The 19,950-nt window shown below is 42.1% G+C and overlaps 2 protein-coding genes and 1 pseudogene across 2 annotated transcripts; 2 read left to right on the top strand and 1 right to left on the bottom strand.

Moving 5' to 3' along the window:
• The first annotated feature begins 1,951 nt into the window (after positions 1-1,951).
• LOC126585950 (WD-40 repeat-containing protein MSI3-like) lies at positions 1,952-13,913 on the top strand (annotated as a pseudogene).
• A 1,255-nt stretch (positions 13,914-15,168) lies between these two features.
• Positions 15,169-17,323, bottom strand: LOC126585951 (basic leucine zipper 23-like). Its single transcript, XM_050250588.1, has 2 exons — positions 16,109-17,323; positions 15,169-15,541 (listed from the first exon to the last, which is right to left on the bottom strand). Exons 1-2 carry the CDS (start codon positions 16,875-16,877, stop codon positions 15,513-15,515), a joined length of 798 nt encoding a protein of 265 aa, XP_050106545.1. The 5' UTR covers positions 16,878-17,323; the 3' UTR covers positions 15,169-15,512.
• A 713-nt stretch (positions 17,324-18,036) lies between these two features.
• On the top strand, positions 18,037-19,638 carry LOC126584720 (uncharacterized). The gene is made up of 2 exons (XM_050249046.1): positions 18,037-18,667; positions 19,268-19,638. The coding sequence occupies exons 1-2, from the start codon at positions 18,587-18,589 to the stop codon at positions 19,628-19,630; spliced, it is 444 nt and encodes a 147-aa protein (XP_050105003.1). The 5' UTR covers positions 18,037-18,586; the 3' UTR covers positions 19,631-19,638.
• Positions 19,639-19,950: the final 312 nt, after the last annotated feature.

The raw sequence follows: 19,950 nt of genomic DNA, 5'->3' as shown, positions 1-19,950 counted from the left end.
TGTCTTCCTCGTCATCCTCATTCTTCGAATTAATCCACAAACTCGCGATCTAAACTTGTGATATTACGACCCTCATAATAAGTGAGGGATTCATAAATTTTGCAAAGTGATTTTCAAATTTTTCTTCGTCTTTCTACACTATATTTATTTATGAGTGTTAATTAAATTAAATAAATAAAAAAATGAATTAACGGATATACATATATAAGAATGTGTAAAAGAAGCAAAAAATGTGAAAATTATTTTCTAAATTTTTCATTAAGGCGAGACAAAAATAGAAAGGAAAAAAAAAATTTCTCCAATAGATAGTAAAAATAATATAATAAAAAAGCAATTGTGTAAAATCATATGGCAAGCTTCAAAGAATAAAATAAGAATAAAAAAGAGAACCAGGTTTATCAACCTCTCTCGCTGCTCCTCTACAGTGAACTCCATTGAAACACCGAGCCCACGAAAAAACTCAAGGGCATACATACTAGAATTTTGAACCTGAGAAAAAAGTTAGGGTAGGTTTGGGACCAATCTGATTTCTTCATGACTTTGCCAGTGCATGTCGACGTGTTACGTCGACACATTACACAATAATTTTGGCCATTTGCATCATTCCTTTGTTGAAATATTTAAGAATGATTGAAAGGAGGTGCGCAAGTTGTTTGCCACCTTAGAAACACACAAGGCACTTGCAGCCATGATCATTACTTAATTGAAACGAGCAAAACTTGTATGGTAGCAATTGCAGATGGCACTTCGTTATCAAGTGCTGGAATCCAGTGTTTAAATCATCAATTATCATTACATCACTGACTTTAAACTAAATTAATATGCTTGACGAAAGTTAGACGTAACCTTTTATCTAAATTCAAATATCGTCCCAAATAACATGAGTCATCGAAATTTCTTGAGGATAATATTATGCGATCGACTTCCAACCGCCCATATCTTGGGGCTCAAGTTTCCGTGCCCCCCAAGCCAATTCCGCTCAAGACCAAGTCAAGCAAGTCTTGTAGCTGCTAATATAATATATCTATATATATATAGGCGTGAGGTACTAATTTATGTAGATAAATAGATAACATTGTATGGTAAAAAAAAAAATAATAATAATCTTGGTAAGATTGTCTAACTCTGACGACTTTCATATCGAGTAAAATCAATGTAGAACTACATAGATAAAAATTAAAATACATGACGTCTTATAGTTGTGTAAAAAATATTCAGTTTCACTCATAAATCACATACACTAATCTAACCTTCATTTTCACATCTATTTTTTCTTCTTCTACAATTCTACTCTTTCACGCAATAAACTACCTCACGTGAGCAACTTGTGGTGTTAATAAATTTTTGTACCAAAAATGGCAACGGTTCAGTCTAAACTTGTGGTGTTTATAAGTTTGAAAGAACAAGAAAGCTATATAAAATTTGAACAACTTTGTGCCATGTTCACCGTCAAGCCAATATAGTTGCTCATTGGATAGCTAGGTTCAGTCTAAACGTTGGCAGCCATCTTGAATGGCTTGACCACCCTCCTAGTTTCATTATTGACCTCCTTGTGGAGGATGGTCTATGTAATTTCCCTTGCACTGCCCCTCGCAGCTGTTCTTAGCCTAAGAATCAATCTTGTTTCTCTCAAAAATAAAAAATAAAAAATAAAAAACACAACTATGAAGAGAACATTATCCTTCAAACTATACTTCACAAAAATGCTAGTTACCAACTATCAAGTACCAACATAAGAAAATGCTAGCATAAGTTGTTTGTGAGTCACGTACAATTGTTGACAATTGTAAATCTCATAATGGGTCCTTACAAAAATGGTTTTCCCTTGTAACCATAAGAAAAATATGGGCTTCTATTGCTGGGCAACAAAAGAGACCCCATACAAATTAACCAGCCCAGATACATGCCCATCAAAATAACCAATTTTCTTCCCCGTTCCCCTATAAACCCTTAGACATTTCCCAACGCTCTCTTGAGTCCCTCCTTCATTCAGACCAACATTTGGCGGGAAATCAGAAAGAAGCGGAAAATGCGAAAGAGCTCGAATTGACTGCCGCAGCCATGGCGGAAGACCAGGACCAAGAATCGGCTGTCTTAGAGGAAGAGTACACGGTCTGGAAGAAGAACAGCCCTTTCCTCTACGACCTCATCATCTCTCACCCTCTCGAATGGCCGTCTCTCACTGTCCACTGGGCTCCCTCGGCGCCGCAGCCCCACACCGACCCATCTCTCGCCGCCCACAAGCTCGTTCTCGGGACCCTCACTTCCGATGACTACCCCAACTTTCTCATGGTCGCCGACGCCCTCCTACCCACATCCCAACCCAACTTTGGCGCCATTTCGGAAAATGACCCTGTGATGCCTAAGGTACTGAAAGATCGGTCCTTTACTCTCATTTTGGAGAAATAATTTCTCGTTACCAATTATTACTTATAATTTCCAGAATATGAAGTCGGTTCTTATTAATTTGAAGAAATGAATCATGGGTAATCTCATGCTTTGAGAATTATTTTGTGGGTACCGACTGTATGTTAAAATTTCTAGCAGCAAATGCTTAGTGTGGTTGTAGGTGGAAATAACGCAGAAGATTCGTGTCTTTGGGGAAGTGAATAGGGCACGGTGGATGCCGCAGAAGTCGACTATTGTGGGTGCAAAGACCAGCGGTGCTGATGTTTATGTGCTTGATTGTTCCAAACAAGGAGGAAAGAAACATCAAGATGAGGCCTGTGATCCTGATTTGAGGTTAAGGGGATGACAAAGAAGGGTATGGCCTGTCATGGAGCTCTTTGTAGGAGGGTTACCTTTTGAGTGGTTCATATGATTGTAAAATCTGCTTGTGGGATGTTTCTGCTTCAGCTCAAGAGAAAGTGCTTGATCCAATCCATGTTTATGAGGTAAATTTGGGCTATAAACTTGTAGTTCTTGATAGGAGTTTTTCGAGTTTGTACTAGGTGTTCAGTGTTTTTAATGTGTGAGTTGTGAATGTCCGCTTTTAGCGTTGCGAAAGTGTGGTTGGAGATGTTTCATGGCATCCGAAGAATGAGAATCTGTTTGGATCCGTTGGGGATGATTGTCAGTTGATGATATGGGACTTGCGCACTAACCAAACACAGCATTGTGTCAAAACTCATGAGACGGAGGTGACCGCAACTTTAAACAATGTCATCTATATGATTGTGGCTTTTCAATATGTTTGTAAGATTTCACCTTCCGAGTTACTAACCCTTTTGAATTACAAAAGTACTGAATAGTAACTTATGTCATTGATTTTGTACCTGCTGAAAAAGAAGTATTTCGTCTATGGCTTCACATCTGGCACTGTTCTCTAAATTTCCTTTCTCATTCGTTTGATGATCTCAGATAAACTCTCTTTCTTTCAATTCATATAATGAATGGATTTTGGCCACAGCATCTTCAGACACCACTGTTGGTCTGTTCGATATGAGAAGGCTGACCATTCCATTGCATGTTCTGAGTAGCCATGGGTAAGCTTCCTATGCCTGCTCCTTGTAAAATCTATTATACTACCATCATGTTTTTTCATCGAAGGTACCGATATTATGTTAATGGTACATACTCTCTATGATGGCACGGTTGGCAAGTTTTTTATGAACTCTTTTGGGTTTGAAGTACAAAACCAATATCCTGTGTTTGATGTTTGAGTAGCCTGATTCCTGAATCTACTATTTACTAATTCTCAATTAATTGTTTCAAGTGAGGCAGTTGAGTTTACAGCTTGTCTGCACTTCCATAGATTCTTAATATATTGTGCAGTAGAAATTCCAAAACTCGGATTTTCTATGTGCTAATTGTAGACATCGAAATTTCGGTAAATAAATGTTGACCGATAAATCAAAGTGTCAACGCTCATGTATTACATAAATTTTACACGTAGCGTGTGGCTCAACGAAAATTGAAATGAGTTGGAAAAGTCATCAAATAGGACACGTGTCAACACCTGGCAGAAACAACTTATTTCATCTGGAATATTATATTCAAAATTAGGCCTTGGAAATTTCTATAAATACAAGCCCATTTCATTCATTTAAGGGGGACGAATTCATATTACACCTTGAAGCTCTGAAGCTCTGAAACTCCGAAGCTCTCAAGCATCCAGGTTCCCGAAGAATCAAGAAAGCGTTCTTCGTTCATCGTTCTTCCAAGATCAAGCCCGACGGCCCTTGGATCAACAATCATCCACCTTCAAGCCCAAGCCCCGACGGCCCTTGAAGAAAGCGTTCATTGTTCATCACTGTTCTTCGAGATCAAGCCCAAAAGCCCTCGAAGATCTGTTCAAGCCCAAAAGCTCTCGAAGATCCGTTCGTCACTGTTCTTCGAGTTCAAGCCCAAAAGCCCTCGGAAATCCGTTCATCACTGTTCTTCAAGATCAAGCCCAAAAGCCCTTGAAGATCCGTCAATCACCATTCTTCAAGATCAAGCTCAAAAGCCCTCGAAGATCCGTTCATCCTCGTTCATCCAAGATCAAGCCTCGACGGCCCTTGGATCAATCGCACATCCCACAAATCAACACCTTACGGAGATCGAATCAGAGGATCAAAATAGAGAGAGATTGTAACCCAAAATCATCAAATACAAATAATATTTGTTTGTGCGCGTTGTTCTTGTCTCTTTCGTTTCAGGAAATTTCCGTGTTCACAAATTGGCACGCCCAGTGGGACAATCTCTGCCTCTCATCTCTTTCTCCGTTCAAAGAATCCAAACACACCTCAAAGTCAATGGCATTAAGCAAGGGACAAGCCGTTCTCGCAACCACTGAGGGAAGGATCCTAAGCACTTCTGCCGCAAACGGACAATCCATTGGCGCCACAACCGCTCCTCAACATGCCACTTCAAAATTGGTGCCGCTAAAAGAGCGAGGGGAGCATCAAAGGTGTGAGTCTGTCATCAACCTGACCTTGCTGGGGGCACCGAAGCATGCTGCTGAGGCACACAAGTTGATATCCCAAAGCACCCAACGACGTTCTTCATCAGCATCCTGGATGTCTAAAGGAAAGTCACGTCTATTGGTCGCACAAGTCATGACTATCGGCGTTACCTCCGGAAGAACAACTGGCTCAAATGAATGAAGCGATCGCAAGGCTAACCCGAACTGTGGAAGAAAAAGACTTGCAAATTGCAGCACTAGTCAACCGACTGGAGGCGCAGGACGACGATAAACCCGACCCAGAGAATGATCCACTAAAGAGAAGAGATGACGAAGAAGATGAGCCTCAGGTGGAGAAAAACGATGCAAAGCCGAAGCCAGACCAAGCAGCGGCACTTATGGGATCTCTTTCTATCCAGCAGCTGCAAGAGATGATCACCAACACCATCAAGGCACAGTACGAAGGGAGCTCAAATACCCCCGGGTTGTACTCAAAGCCGTATTCAAAGAAGATCGACGCCTTAAGGATGCCGAAGGGTTATCAACCACCAAAGTTCATGCAATTTGATGGAAAGGGAAACCCGAAACAGCACGTTGCCCACTTCGTTGAAACTTGCAACAACGCAGGAACCGAAGGGGATTACCTCGCCAAGCAGTTTGTGCGCTCGCTGAAAGGAAACGCCTTTGAGTGGTACACAGACCTAGAGCCTGAGTCCATCAACAGCTGGGAGCAGTTAGAGCGGGAATTCCTCAACCGCTTCTATAGTACCCGCCGCACTGTGAGCATGCTAGAACTAACGAGCACAAAGCAGTGGAAGGACGAGCCAGTCATTGACTACATCAACAGATGGCGCACTCTAAGCCTCGACTGTAAAGACAGGCTCTCGGAAACCTCTTCAATCGAGATGTGCATCCAAGGCATGCAATGGGGTTTGCAATACATCCTTCAAGGCATTAAACCGCGGACCTTCGAGGAATTGGCCACTCGCGCCCATGACATGGAGTTGAGCATCGCCCATCATGGGAAGAAAGAACCGATCGCCGACTACAAGAACGACAAAGTTCTTGGGACAAAGGTGGAAAAGGTTACATGGAAACCCACCAAGGAAGCGATGACGGTCAACACAGCTCCCGTCAAAATCTCCACACGAGGCAAGGCGATTCAAGCCGAAGGCTTTCGTGATCAAGAGATGCGTAGACGCACTTTGAAGGAGCTTGAGGAGAAAACTTATCCATTCCCCGACTCTGATGTGGTTGCCATGTTAGAAGACTTGCTGGAAAAGAAGGTGATCGGCTTGCCTGAGTGCAGACGGCCAGAAGAGATGAATCGTACCGACAGTCCAAGATACTGTAAATTCCACCGCTTCATCAGTCATCCGACAGAAAAGTGCTTCGTGCTGAAAGATCTCATCATGAAGCTGGCTCAGAAAGGAATCATCGAGCTAGATCTTGACGATGTGGTGAAGTCAAACTATACCACTTTCACTTCTGGCTCTTCCGACTCAAAGTTTTCACCTCAACCGCTGGGGGCATCCTCCAAGACAAGCAAAATTGAAGGATGGACTCAAGTCACTCCTAAGAAATTGCACAAGAAGCATACGTCTCCTCCACAAGTCCGCCAATCGGAAAGGGGGCAAAACAGCTCTTGTCAACCTTCAAAGCAACATGAACGTGTTGAAGATGATGAAATTGTGACACAAAGATCGTCCGTTGCCATCACGATGCGCGACTTCTTGCCCGAAGACTTCTTCAATCACGCAGTCAAAGCTCCTTGCTATGAAAATTGTGAGGAACGCCTCTCCCGGATTGCTTGACAAAATCAACAAATTCTCCTTGCCCGCACGAGTCTAAACTGCATGGCACAAAGCTCCTTGTTCGCACGAGCCTAAACTGCACGAACCAATGCTCCTTGTTCGCACGAGCCTAAACTGCACGAACCAAGGCTCCTCGCCTGCACGAGCCTAAACTGCATGGCACAACGCTCCTGGTCTGCACGAGCATAAAAGGCAACACCAACGCTCCTTGCCTGCACGAGCTGAAACTGCAACACGGCACCAAATGCTCCTTGCCTACACGAGCTGAAACTGCAACACGGCACCAAATGCTCCTTGTCTGCACGAGTTGAAACTGCAAACGACACCAACACTCCTTGTCTGCACGAGTTGAAACTGCAAACGGCACCAAAAGACAATACAAAAAAAATATATATATCTATGTATTTGAACTACGTTTTGACTTGATCTCTTTCTTTGAAAGGGTACGTAGGCAGCTGGAATATTTAATTTCGAGTTCAGTCATATCAAAATAAAAAAAATGTTTTATTAAAGAAAAAAAAAAAAAAAAAAAAAAGACATGTTTTATGTATTTACAAAAAAATATATTTATTTATTACAGCTTCAAAAAATAAAAAAATAAAAAAAATAAAAAAAGTAAGTAAAATAATTAAAAAATAAAAAATAAAAAAAAATAAAATCGAAATGTCAACAAAAGACCCAAATGCCTGGCCTATCCCTTTGCCAAAATGTCTGCTTCTTCTTCTTCCAAGCCCAGGCCTCCCTCCATTTCACAGGCCCAGATACCAAGAGCCCAACTCTCGTGGCCCGCCCGAGCAGCAGCTAAAAGAGCTCCAACCGACAATGGCATCGCACGCCGTCCTCTACAACCCCTCCGACATTGCCACCTGGGTTGACCTCCTCCTCTCCGGTTTGAACCACACTGATTGAGACAGCCATGGTGAACAAGAAGTCGGTGATGGAAGTAATCAGAGCCAGAGCCGCGAGGCCGAACTTCTGCAACAACGACGACAAAGTCGTTTTCGCCGTTCACGGGCCTCCCTCCAGCTCGACAGCCGCTCATCCTCTGTGCAAACCTGTGTCTCCAAACTTACGACCATCAGAGTTTTCGAGTATATCAGCTCACCTGCACTTCTTCCAGGCCCAGGCCTCCCTCCATGTCACAGATCTCCACAGAAAACCCAAAGCTGAACCAACTCACTCTCTCTAGAAATTCGGTTCTCCTGCTCCATAGCTCTCTGCAAGTGCAATGCAAAACCAATTCAAGCTTAAGCTCTCAAATATTTTTTTTGATCCGCATCCGGCTCCTGCAAGACTCGAAACTTATCAGACGAGATCGAGAAAGCCGCTCCGGAGATTCGTCAGGTCAAGAGTACTCTGGTTCGAAGAATTGCAGAGCAGATCCAATTGAGGGAAGAAACTGTGGAGGAGTTCGCAGATACTGGTATTGATACGAACAGTCGGGTCTCTGCCGGACCCTCAAACCCGATTCCCTATCCATCCTCTCATCATCAAAATCCTCATCGTCTTTGTCAATCTCTTTCTCTGCCGGATCCGAACCCGAGCCCGTTTGGCATAATCGTCTACAGCTCCACGCCCGACTCGAACACCAATTCGGACCCGTCATTTTCTTCCTCTCTGTCTTCGAATCTCGCGACCAGGCTGCCAAACCGGACTCGATTGCAGCCCAATTCCCCAAATTGCCCCTGTTGCTGCGGCCACCCCCAAAGCTGTTGCACAGAAGGTGTTTGATAAAGAGGTAGTCCTCTCCACTCCCTGCGATTTCACCGCCCAGCCGTTGACGAAGGAAGATGAGGAGGTGGTCAAGTCCGTGGGGGCGGGAACCATCCCTTCCTACTCTCTGGAGTCAAAGCTTGGAGATGGCAGGAGGGCGGCGGCTATCAGGCGCAAGGCACTTCAGAGGATCACAGGAAAGTCTCTGGGTGGTCTGCCATTGGAGGGGTTTGATTACGAGTCAATTTTGGGTCAGTGCTGCGAGATGCCAGTTGGGTATATTCAGATTCCAGTTGGGATTGCTGGGCCTCTTATGCTCGATGGCAGAGAGTTTTCCGTACCAATGGCCACCACCGAAGGTTGCTTGGTTGCCAGCACCAACCGTGGCTTCAAAGCTACCAACTTGTCCGGGGGAGCCACCAGTGTGTTGCTGAGAGACGGGATGACCAGAGCACCTTGTGTGAGGTTCAACTCTGCTAAGAGAGCTGCCGAGTTGAAGTTCTACTTGGAAGAACCCAACGATTATGACACCTTGTCCACGGTTTTCAACAGGTCAAGCAGATTCGGTAGGCTTCAGACAATTAAGTGTGCCATTGTTGGGAAGAACTTGTGCATGAGATTCACCTGCAGCACCGGTGATGCTATGGGGATGAACATGGTCTCCAAAGGTGTGCAAAACGTCTTGGATTTCCTCCAGAACGACTTCCCTGACATGGATGTGATTGGAATTTCCGGCAACTACTGCTCTGACAAGAAGCCCGCTACGGTGAACTGGATTGAAGGCCGCGGAAAATCGGTGGTCTGTGAGGCTGTGATCAAGGGTGATGTGGTGCAAAAGGTGTTGAAAACCAAATTGGATGGGCAGAGAGGAGCCTGGTGGATGCGCAGCTGCTGTGGTGCCTCCCTCGAACTCATCATCACTATGACCTCCAAGATAGCAAAGAACTTCAACGACCGCCGTCAAACGACTAGCCGGTCGTGAAGCTCGAAGCACCATCTTCTCCGTCCTCCTTGCTCCGCTGCCTGCAAATTTCTCTACCCATCATCAACATTTATACAAAAAAGATATATTAAAAAAATAGGATGGTGGAGCAAAGCAAAGTGGTGCATCTGGCACCACACGTGAAAAAAGAGGAATGGTGGATCAAAGATGGGGTACAGCCCCATGGCAGATCAAAAGTTTCTGGTGGTGCATGGGCACCATGTGCGAAAAAAAAAAAATTGTAAAAAAAAATAATAAATAAATAAATAAATGATGGAACTTGGTGTATCCAGCACCAAAAGAAAAAGAAAAAAACAAAAACAAATAAAAAAACAAATGCATAGAGAGAAATAGAAGGTCCATTTTATTTATTTTTCTGGAAATTTTACATAAATTTGCTATTATACATAAATTAAAAAAAAAAAAAAAAAAAAAAAAAAAAAAAAAAACACATCAAATCAAATTTACAAGAGGGGATATTCAAGGACGATCAGGTGGTGCCTCACAACTCGGTAGAGCTCCAGGAAGAGAAGGCGTCGGAGGTTGGCTGTTTGAAGCCTCAGCAGTCGGTACAGCCCCAGAAGACGAAGGTAAATGCTGCTGGAACAAACCCACAAACCTCCGATGATCAAGTAAAATTTGACCATCAGATTCCTGCATCTGGTCAATTTTCCTCTTCATGTTTGTGGCATAGTTGTGTGCAAGCTTGTGCAACTGTTTATTCTCATGCTTGAGCCCTTTGATCTCCTGTTTGAGACTCATCACTTCAGCCGCCAACGATTCAACTTGACGGGTTCGAGCAAATAGGCGTTGGGCCATGTTGGACACAGAACCCGCACACTGCACACTAAGAGCCAGGGACTCCTTAACAGCCAACTCATCAGACCGCCTGGAAAGTAGTCTGTTATCTTTGGGAGTGACAAGGTTCCGGGCCACCACCGCAGCGGTCATGTCATTCTTCATCACCGAATCCCCAACAGTAAGAGGACCAGTAGGGGATATGAAGGATGGGCGCCATATGTTATCTGGAGAAGACGGGACTACCTCTTCACCAAGGTTCAAATCAAAACGACGGTCGGAGGGTCCAGACATTTTCAAAGTGTTGAAGGAAGAAGAGATCGGACAAATCAAGATCTTAGAAGTACAAGAGGGGAGTTTTCACAAGCGAAAATTCAAGTGTGCTTTGAAACGAACTGCATGCCTCTATAAAAATCATCACTCGACGGGATTTCAGAGATCGAAGAGGCGAGCTCAGAATTCGAAGAGGCCATTCAAAAATCGAAGAGGCAAGCTCAGAAATCGGAGAAGCATCTTGCTTTTCCAGACGTGTCGGCACCCGTCACACGCAAACTCAGCTTTGCGGAAATCACGGGTAATTTGTCGAAGCGCCAATCCCAGATATCGAAGAGGCGCCAGTCTTTTTCAGCTGCGTCATCACCTGTCATATGCGCACTCAACTTTGCGCAAATCATGGGCAATTTGTCGAAGATTTTCGGTGAAGGAGAAAGCACGTTAAGTTTACTGTTCAATCACGCGTTAGTTGCCGACACGAGTGAAAGAATAGTACCTCTACAGGTATTAAGGGACCTCCTATAACTGTCCACCTTCACCTTCCATAGCAAGGCAGACACACAGAGTTTTTCTTCATCTCCAAAGATGTTTTCCCAACGAAGCCTCTCGAGTCATTCAGTGTTCCTTATTCCTTGGGGTACCTCTGCAAGCCAATGACTTCAAAGCAAAAGTATCTCATATCACCAGGGTAGAAAGCAAGAGTATCTCATATCATGTGTTCTCCCTGTCCTTCCCTTTGTCCTTGTTCTTACCTACAAAGACAAGGATAAAGAAAACAATATGCCAGAGCCTCCACTCAAACTCGGGTAAGGAACCGACTGCTTGGAGCCCTTCCCTGATTGCTTACCTAGCACTGCTATCGAGTACTCGTCTCCCACTGCTGCTGTACTTCCAAAGAAGCTGCCACATCTGCCCGAGGAATAGATAAAGGATACCTTGAAGCATGTGGAGACAAGTGCAACCAAGCACGTGCTGATTCATCCGCTACTTCTTCAAAAGCAAGGGTATCTCATATCATCAAAGTTGCAATCACTATGACGGTGAATTCGTTTTGACCCTCAAATTCTTGGGTCGGCTTACTAGGCGTTGTGGGCTGCACGTGCTGATTCACCACCCTTGAATCGAATCCTTAAAGATCAAGTCACCAACTGGAAGAAGAGTTCATCAATCTTGAAGATCATACCGTTGACCAAACCGCTCAGGTGTGAATTAGAAAGATTGAACAAAGAAACAGGTTGTCACCTTTACCTCGTGCCTGCTTGTCATGTGTTCGAGTCAACCTTCAAAAATCAAGCCTCAACGACCCTTGAAGTAGCTTTCAGCCAAATTCGAAATCAAGCCTCGACGGCCCTGGAAGAAATCACAAGTCTGATTCAAGGTCAAGTGTCTACCACCCTTGAATCAAAACCTAGTTCAAGATCAAAGCTGTGGAAAGTCAACAAGCGCAACAAAATACGTGCCGATTCACCCACTACCAAAGCCAAAGATCATCTACCACATGAAGCTCCTTGTGGTCCAATTTCAACCTTCAAGATCAAGCCTCGACGGCCCTTGAAGAAATTTCAAACGAAAGTTCAAGAACAAGCCTCAACGGCCCTTGAAGAAATCTCAAGCCCAATTCAAGATCAAGCCTCAACGGCCCTTGAGAAATCTCCAGCCCAATTCAAGATCAAGCATCGACGGCCCTTGGATCGACATCTACAATAAGGGACTTCAAAACGCATCTCCTACACGCGACAAGCACATGTACACGACGCGCCTTGAAGTGGGGGGCATTTGTAGACATCGAAATTTCGGTAAATAAATGTTGACCGATAAATCAAAGTGTCAACGCTCATGTATTACATAAATTTTACACGTAGCGTGTGGCTCAACGAAAATTGAAATGAGTTGGAAAAGTCATCAAATAGGACACGTGTCAACACCTGGCAGAAACAACTTATTTCATCTGGAATATTATATTCAAAATTAGGCCTTGGAAATTTCTATAAATACAAGCCCATTTCATTCATTTAAGGGGGACGAATTCATATTACACCTTGAAGCTCTGAAGCTCTGAAACTCCGAAGCTCTCAAGCATCCAGGTTCCCGAAGAATCAAGAAAGCGTTCTTCGTTCATCGTTCTTCCAAGATCAAGCCCGACGGCCCTTGGATCAACAATCATCCACCTTCAAGCCCAAGCCCCGACGGCCCTTGAAGAAAGCGTTCATTGTTCATCACTGTTCTTCGAGATCAAGCCCAAAAGCCCTCGAAGATCCGTTCAAGCCCAAAAGCTCTCGAAGATCCGTTCGTCACTGTTCTTCGAGTTCAAGCCCAAAAGCCCTCGGAAATCCGTTCATCACTGTTCTTCAAGATCAAGCCCAAAAGCCCTTGAAGATCCGTCAATCACCATTCTTCAAGATCAAGCTCAAAAGCCCTCGAAGATCCGTTCATCCTCGTTCATCCAAGATCAAGCCTCGACGGCCCTTGGATCAATCGCACATCCCACAAATCAACACCTTACGGAGATCGAATCAGAGGATCAAAATAAAGAGAGATTGTAACCCAAAATCATCAAATACAAATAATATTTGTTTGTGCGCGTTGTTCTTGTCTCTTTCGTTTCAGGAAATTTCCGTGTTCACACTAATATAATTAGATTTTGAACCCAAAATTTTGAAATTATCAATGCATAGTTATGTATTTGGATACAGTTTCTCATGTCAAAGAAACATATTATTGGGGCTTCATCATTTTTCATATATTCACGTTTGCAGGCCACAGCTGGTAAACCAAGATTCCTAATCCTGTATTTGTTTCTTCTCTTGCAGGGAAGAGGTGTTCCAGGTTGAATGTGATCCTAATCATGAAACCGTATTGGCATCCTTCGCTGACAACAGGAGGTTGATGGTTTGGGACCTCAACAGGTACTCGATTTCACAGATTGTTTTTGCTAGAAATGCTATTGTTTAGGTTCATCTTCTAGGTTATGTTCACTTCAACATGTTCCATTTGACTGCAACGGGATTATTGAGTTTATATCTTAGGATTAAAAACTTCAAATTTGTGGTTGTTTTACGCGGTGATGCGTTTTTAGGGTTGGGGAGGAGCGGGCAGAGGGAGATGGCGATGATGGACCGCCAGAACTTCCCTTCGCACACGGCGGTCACAAAGCAAAGATATCAGATTTCTCGTGGAACAAAAACGAGCCATGGGTCATATCAAGTGTTGCTGAAGACAACACTCTTGAGGTTTGGCAGATTGCTGACAGCATATTTGGCGACGACGATGTTGTGCAAGTCCAACCTTCCAATGTCTAATCAGAAAAACTCGACCGTGAACTTGAAGATAATTTTTGGTTCTCTTTGTCCTGTAAGAAGCTCTTGTTAGGAGCCATGTAGCTTAGAAATTACTGCTGTATAATCGGTTTGGCAAAACTCTAATAAATCTTCAACTAGTTTTCTGTTCATTCTACATCCATAATCAAGAAACAATACGTAGTATAGTGCTACGAGGATCTTATAGCTTACTTGGTTAATATCGTTCGTTCATTTACGCTTCAGGGTGGATTAGTGTGGTTCCACCACGCGTAGGACAAAAGCATATTAGCTAGTGATTGCGAGGCTCAAATTCTTGGCCCGAGGAGACGCCAAAGGTCGTCCCAAGGTTATTCGACGTCACTCCTCAATTCGGCTGGTAAACTTCCGAATCTAAAGTTGTTTTGGGACTTTACATAAAAAATGAAGCATCTACTTTATAAACCATGGCCCCTTGTCAAAAGCAAAAGACATCCGACTTGAGTTTTCTGGGACTGTCTCATCCGACTTGAGTTGGTAAACCTGAAGCGAAGGCCGTTGCTGTCCCTGTCAGGAAAGATGCCAAACATCTCCCTTTCTATGAAGGCCACATGAATTAAAATCTAACAATCTTCTTCCTATCAATTACTCTCAAAATATCATCTTTTCCATCACTTTGAATCCTTTCCCCTCATTTACGAATCAATCATCTGAAAATAACAGAAATAAAAAGAAGAAATTTTATAATGTGCGGTCCCTCGTGATGAAAATCAGGTTACTGAGATATCACGATACACCAACTCATGGTATAGATGAAAAACAACTGTACGAAATTCACAATCAGTTTAATGGGTGGGGTGGTTAGCATACGCACATTCTTCTCATCATTTGACTGACCATCGAAAGGCAGGCAATCAACCTACAGACATCCCCGTCCTTGCCATCGTCATCTTTACGCCAATGGTGTAAATACGGTTTCCACTGACCTTCGCAATGGCCAGATGGCAGATGCATCACTCAAAGGGCAATATACTGTGAAATTTGTCCACTACTCACTCACCAATTGTGGATGACATGAATCAATTGAAAAAAATTAAAAATTGAGCTAGAACAAAAAGCTTCTTTCCCGACAGAAATGTAAACTTTGTTCCTTTTTACCAAAACCCTAGCTCTTTTAAGTTATTTGGTGCAGAGAAACACTAAATCAACACTCACCTGCTCACAGCTCATAGTACTGAAACATGAAAGGAATCACATGCCACCTTCTCTATGTTCTGTAATTCAGCAATCAAGAATTCACGTGGCTTAGAAGGAGAAGGAATGACCATATGAGAACTACTTATAGCAGATTCAAATGAAACTCGGCAAAACAACATGAGCCGGAAGTAATTTGGCTGATATATCAGTAGCCTAAAGGTAGTAGAAGGATAAGAGTCAAAAGAATTTGAGTTTCACAGAAAACCGCTAAGTTGCTCTGCCATAAGTTTCACTGGCTACACATCATCTAAGTTTACAGCACTAAAGGACATGCAAACTTAAATCAAACTTGAAGGATACTAGCAGTGAATCCGGCAAAACTTCAGCTTGACATCGATAAACCATACCCATTACAAGGACCAAACATATGGTTCAAGTAATAGAAAAATTGAAAAAAATAAAAATAAATACAAATCGACCTGAACAAAAGCTGATGCTGCAGTTTGAAGAACTACTTATTGCATGATGATATATGTACTCTTCAGGACAATGTCAATGCTTCCTTCCAGAGTTTTTCAGTTTGATGCTGCGGCTCGAATCCTTCCTAAAATGACAGACCATAATAGTCAGTTAAAAGATTGCACACTTCCAAGTTCCAAACAGCTGTTTCAAGGTCCATTAATTTCATGGACAACAAAAGAATAATCTTCAGCAACTCGCAAGGAAGAAAGATAATTAGTAAAGTAAATACTACTGGTTTGGTTCATAATTAAGTTAGGTCACAAAGGGTTCATGCATATTTTGCAACTACGAAATTATTATGGATGATTTGTTTTGTTCATATATACAATGATTTGCCCATTTACCTCAATGAAATTAATCCTTTGTAACTAGATGTAGTGCCCAAGAACCATATATATGATGCATACACAAAAGACTTACGAGACAAGTTCTGTATATAAAGATTCAAAATTTCTCATGGTTAAAATTTAAATCCTACCTAAAATGCTTACAAAGAATCCAACTAAAACATCAGAACAGGCAACAAATATCAGATAACATAAATTACTGAAAAGTTAGAAAATAACTCCGATTAACCGACTGACAAATGCAAAATAGTCATAACCATAAGCCCACACAGTTCAAAAGATTAAGAGATCTAATGTCTTACTTTTCCTCTTGCTTGTGCCAGAAGAATTTACATTGGACGCCCCATTTCCAGGCCCACATCCAGGAAGCTCCTTGGATCCTCCATCCTGATTAACCAAACACTGAAGACTCTCAAAATCACAGCCGTTAAAATCCTGCCCATTCATCATTGCACCATCTCCACATTTCCCATCCATCCTTGGATGAGGGCAGTAAAGCTGATCATCATTACATGGATTCATAAAAAAGGCATTGGGCAGATTTGGGTTGGGCAGGCTCGGATTCACTGATTTCTGATATGGAAAGGACCCAATTTCTCCTTCAATCCTTCCTCGAATGTCAACAAGCAAACACTTGAGCCTAGCAATCTCAGCCTCCAATGCAGGCTGACCCTGCAACCTCATCACCAACTGCCGATTCTCAGCTCTCAAATTCACAACTTCAGCCTCCAACAACTTAACCCGCGCCTTCTTATTCTCGCGGTACTTACGAACTGCTACCTTATTACCCAAGGGCTGCTTCTTTGATTTCTTTTCCCCAGACTCACAAGTATCATCAGCCTTGTTTTCACTCGCTGAAGACACAATTTTAGTGTGGACATGAAAGCAAGTGTGTGTGTGGGAGTAATCGGGGCCAGGTGGGTTGCAAGTGTGGGTGTGAGTGCAAGCGTGAGTGTCCTTAAGCAGGTCATCAAAGAAGGTGTCCATTGAACAACTACTCGCAAGTTCACCGCCCATGTTTGCAGGCGAAAACACCTCCTGGTTCGAAAAATCAACCTCGTGGTCGTCCATTAGGGCAAAGAACAAGCAACAAGCCCCAATCGAGTGAAAAAGCACCTAAATCTCCCGATAATCTTAACAGACGGAAACCAGAGAAACCCAGATGGAAAATTGAGCTTCTTGATTCGTGTTCTACACGAACAGAGTGAAATCTACCGATTACACGATCCAGATGAGATTTGAACAATACAAAGTCTAAAGTCAATTAGAATTGGCTGAAAACCAAAGATTTCCAGCGCGGACGATTAACAGTAGGGACAATTCAAAGGGGTAAATTGATGAAATAGTAGAACTACTCAACCCTAGGGAACATAAAGGCGGTGGGAAAGGGGAAGAAAATACGATAAATATGAACATACCATGGACATGGATTGGCTAGTGGTTCACATGTTCCGCGGACTTTCTCTTTCAAAACTGAGTCGACTCACTTCGGATGTCCTTTCTCTCAGAGAGAATGTATTATCGAGGTTGATCGTGGCCCTTCATTTGGCGATATCATGTGGTGAATACACACGGTTTATGATTTTTTCTTTTTGGGCAAAAGAGTTGAAAAAATAATTAGGTTTAGCCCCTAAGTGTTAGAACATACGGTTTATGATTTTTTCTTTTTGGGCAAAAGAGTTGAAAAAATAATTAGGTTTAGCCCCTAAGTGTTAGAACATACGTATTAACTTTGTAAGATTTTTAAAGTTTGAACATTATAAGTTTTTTTTTGTCAAAACATTAACTTTATTACATTCTAATTGAAACGTTTACATTTTTAACAAACGTTAAAAAGAAATTCAAGATCTAGGACATCCCAAAAGAAAACATCACTATATGCAATAACATATGAAGCCACAACGTGAACAGCAAGATTACCACTCCGTTTAACAAACAAGAACTTCACCTGCCCTATTTGAGATGCCAAGGACTTAATATCATAAATGAAACAATCCAAAGTGGCATCCACCGAACAAACTCCTTGAATAATTCGAATAAGAGCAGGAGCATCTGATTCAATCTCCACCTTCTCACATCCCAATTCCCTTCCCACCACCAGCGCCGCACGGACAGAAGCAGCTTCTGCCATGGCTGCACTGTCAAAAAAACCTCCCCCCTCGCCCCTCCCCGCCAACCATCTTCAACAAACCTGCAAAATCTCTCAACACATATCCGTAACCACCTTTCATTGATTGCCCACACCATGCCCCATCACAATTGAGCTTCAACGTCCGATAGTTTGGACGTTTCCACCTCACCTCTTTCCCCGCAAAAACCAAATGGGTAGCAGCACTATCACCCACATCCTTCTTCAGTTTCTTTTTTTAATGCTTTTAATTATTTAAAAAAAATGATAATTTTTAAATTTTTTAAAGTTAAATTAATCTTGATCGTTGAATTTCAATATTCACTTATTATCGTCCTATAAAGTAATAGGGAAAACTTTCATCATCCAAAAAGCTACAAAATTTCATTCTCTCATTTGGTGATTATGTTGAAAAACCGAGTTTCTGGCAAGCTAACAAGCTGCATGTTTTCATCCTCACACTATTACTTCTATAATTTATTTGATGAGCTTTTATGGGAAATGATTTTATTCGAAATGCTTTTATTATAAACATCATGAAACTTGCATGCCGTGATCCTAAGCTTTAGCTCGAAAAAAATTATACAAACCAAGCTTAAGTATAGTGATACTCAGTTCGACTCGGCTCGTTTACAGCCCTAAACACAAATCAATGTCTCGGTGCATGCCGTCCCCTCCGCCGGGTTACTTGTGGAATGGTGCAGGTGGACAAACCCTAATACAACTGATTAAGGTAGGTTTCCTTTATTAATTAAGCAACTTATTTTTCTCATGGTTTCTTTTTTTTTTTTTTGTCAAAATTTTTCTCATGGTATTTTACACGGCCAATTTTTGTTACACAACTAAAATTTTGTTTCTCATAAATCTTAATCCGCAAGTGGCACTTTACACATAATACACATATAAGACATTGAAAATGAGTACTCAAAAGATCAAAAGCTTAATTTGTGTTAAAAATACACAACTTTTCTAATTTTAGTGTATTTGCACTGGTGGAAAGATGTTGAGCCGTTACATGATAGCATGGGTTCAAACCCCGTCGGTGGCTAATCTAACAAAATTTATCTTTTGACAAAAAAAAAATCCTAATCCAATTAGAAATTGGAAAAACAAATCCTAAACCAATTGGAAATAGGAAAGTAGAACAAATCCCTTTACAATCAGGAAATAAAATAGGAAAACTATATATAACAACAAAGCAATATGCTCCAAAGGCATAAACCAAAGCAACTACAAAGTAGAAAATAAGACCCGATTATTTCCTTTCTTCTTCCATCTAGTTCCTCAGTTAAAAGGTTTGACAATGATGTCCGCACCATGTAGTACTCTGCAGATGATGGACACACGAAGGGAGAAAGCCGAAAGAGAAAGAAAGAATGATAAGACGAACATGAGGAAGACAAGGGATAACAATGTAGACACTGATATTCTCTTTCCATGTCTTCTTCAACTGAAGAAACCGCGTCTCGATCAAGCGCTCTCTAGCAGACAAACGGAAAGCAGTTCCATCCAGATCGAGTTGCTATTCCGAGAGCTAATTTCGAATTGGGTTCCTCCTCCCTTGAAGACTCAAAACACTAGTGAGTGTGACGATCAGCATTGGCTCTTTGATAAGGCGCCGCTGAGAATGGGAGACACGAATCCAAAAACTAGCATTGATGGTTTATGCTATTATCCATATACAACAATATTTTAGTTATTAGTGCGAGAAACTCATGCCCTAAATTTGTGCACGTTTTGATGTAATCAGATTGCAGTATAATTATTCCACAATTCTTTTATATCTACATTGCAAAAATTGTTACAAAACTTTCTGTTTAGTTTGACCAAAAAAAAATAAAACAAAAAACCTATTGTTAGTTACTGACATGATAAGTTCATCAGGAATACAAAACGAAGTATTTAAGTTAGAATCCATGAGCAGTGGCGAAGCCAGGATTTGCCGACGGAAGGGGCAAAATTCAAAAGAGTGTAAGGTTCAATCGAAGTGGTTGCTTTCACATTGTAGAGTGCAAA

The sequence above is a fragment of the Malus sylvestris genome, chromosome 10 (genome assembly GCF_916048215.2).
Source record: "Malus sylvestris chromosome 10, drMalSylv7.2, whole genome shotgun sequence".
Lineage (NCBI taxonomy): Eukaryota > Viridiplantae > Streptophyta > Magnoliopsida > Rosales > Rosaceae > Malus > Malus sylvestris.
The sequence above is the reverse complement of the archived record's forward strand: the minus strand, read 5'-3'. Positions and strand labels throughout refer to the sequence as shown.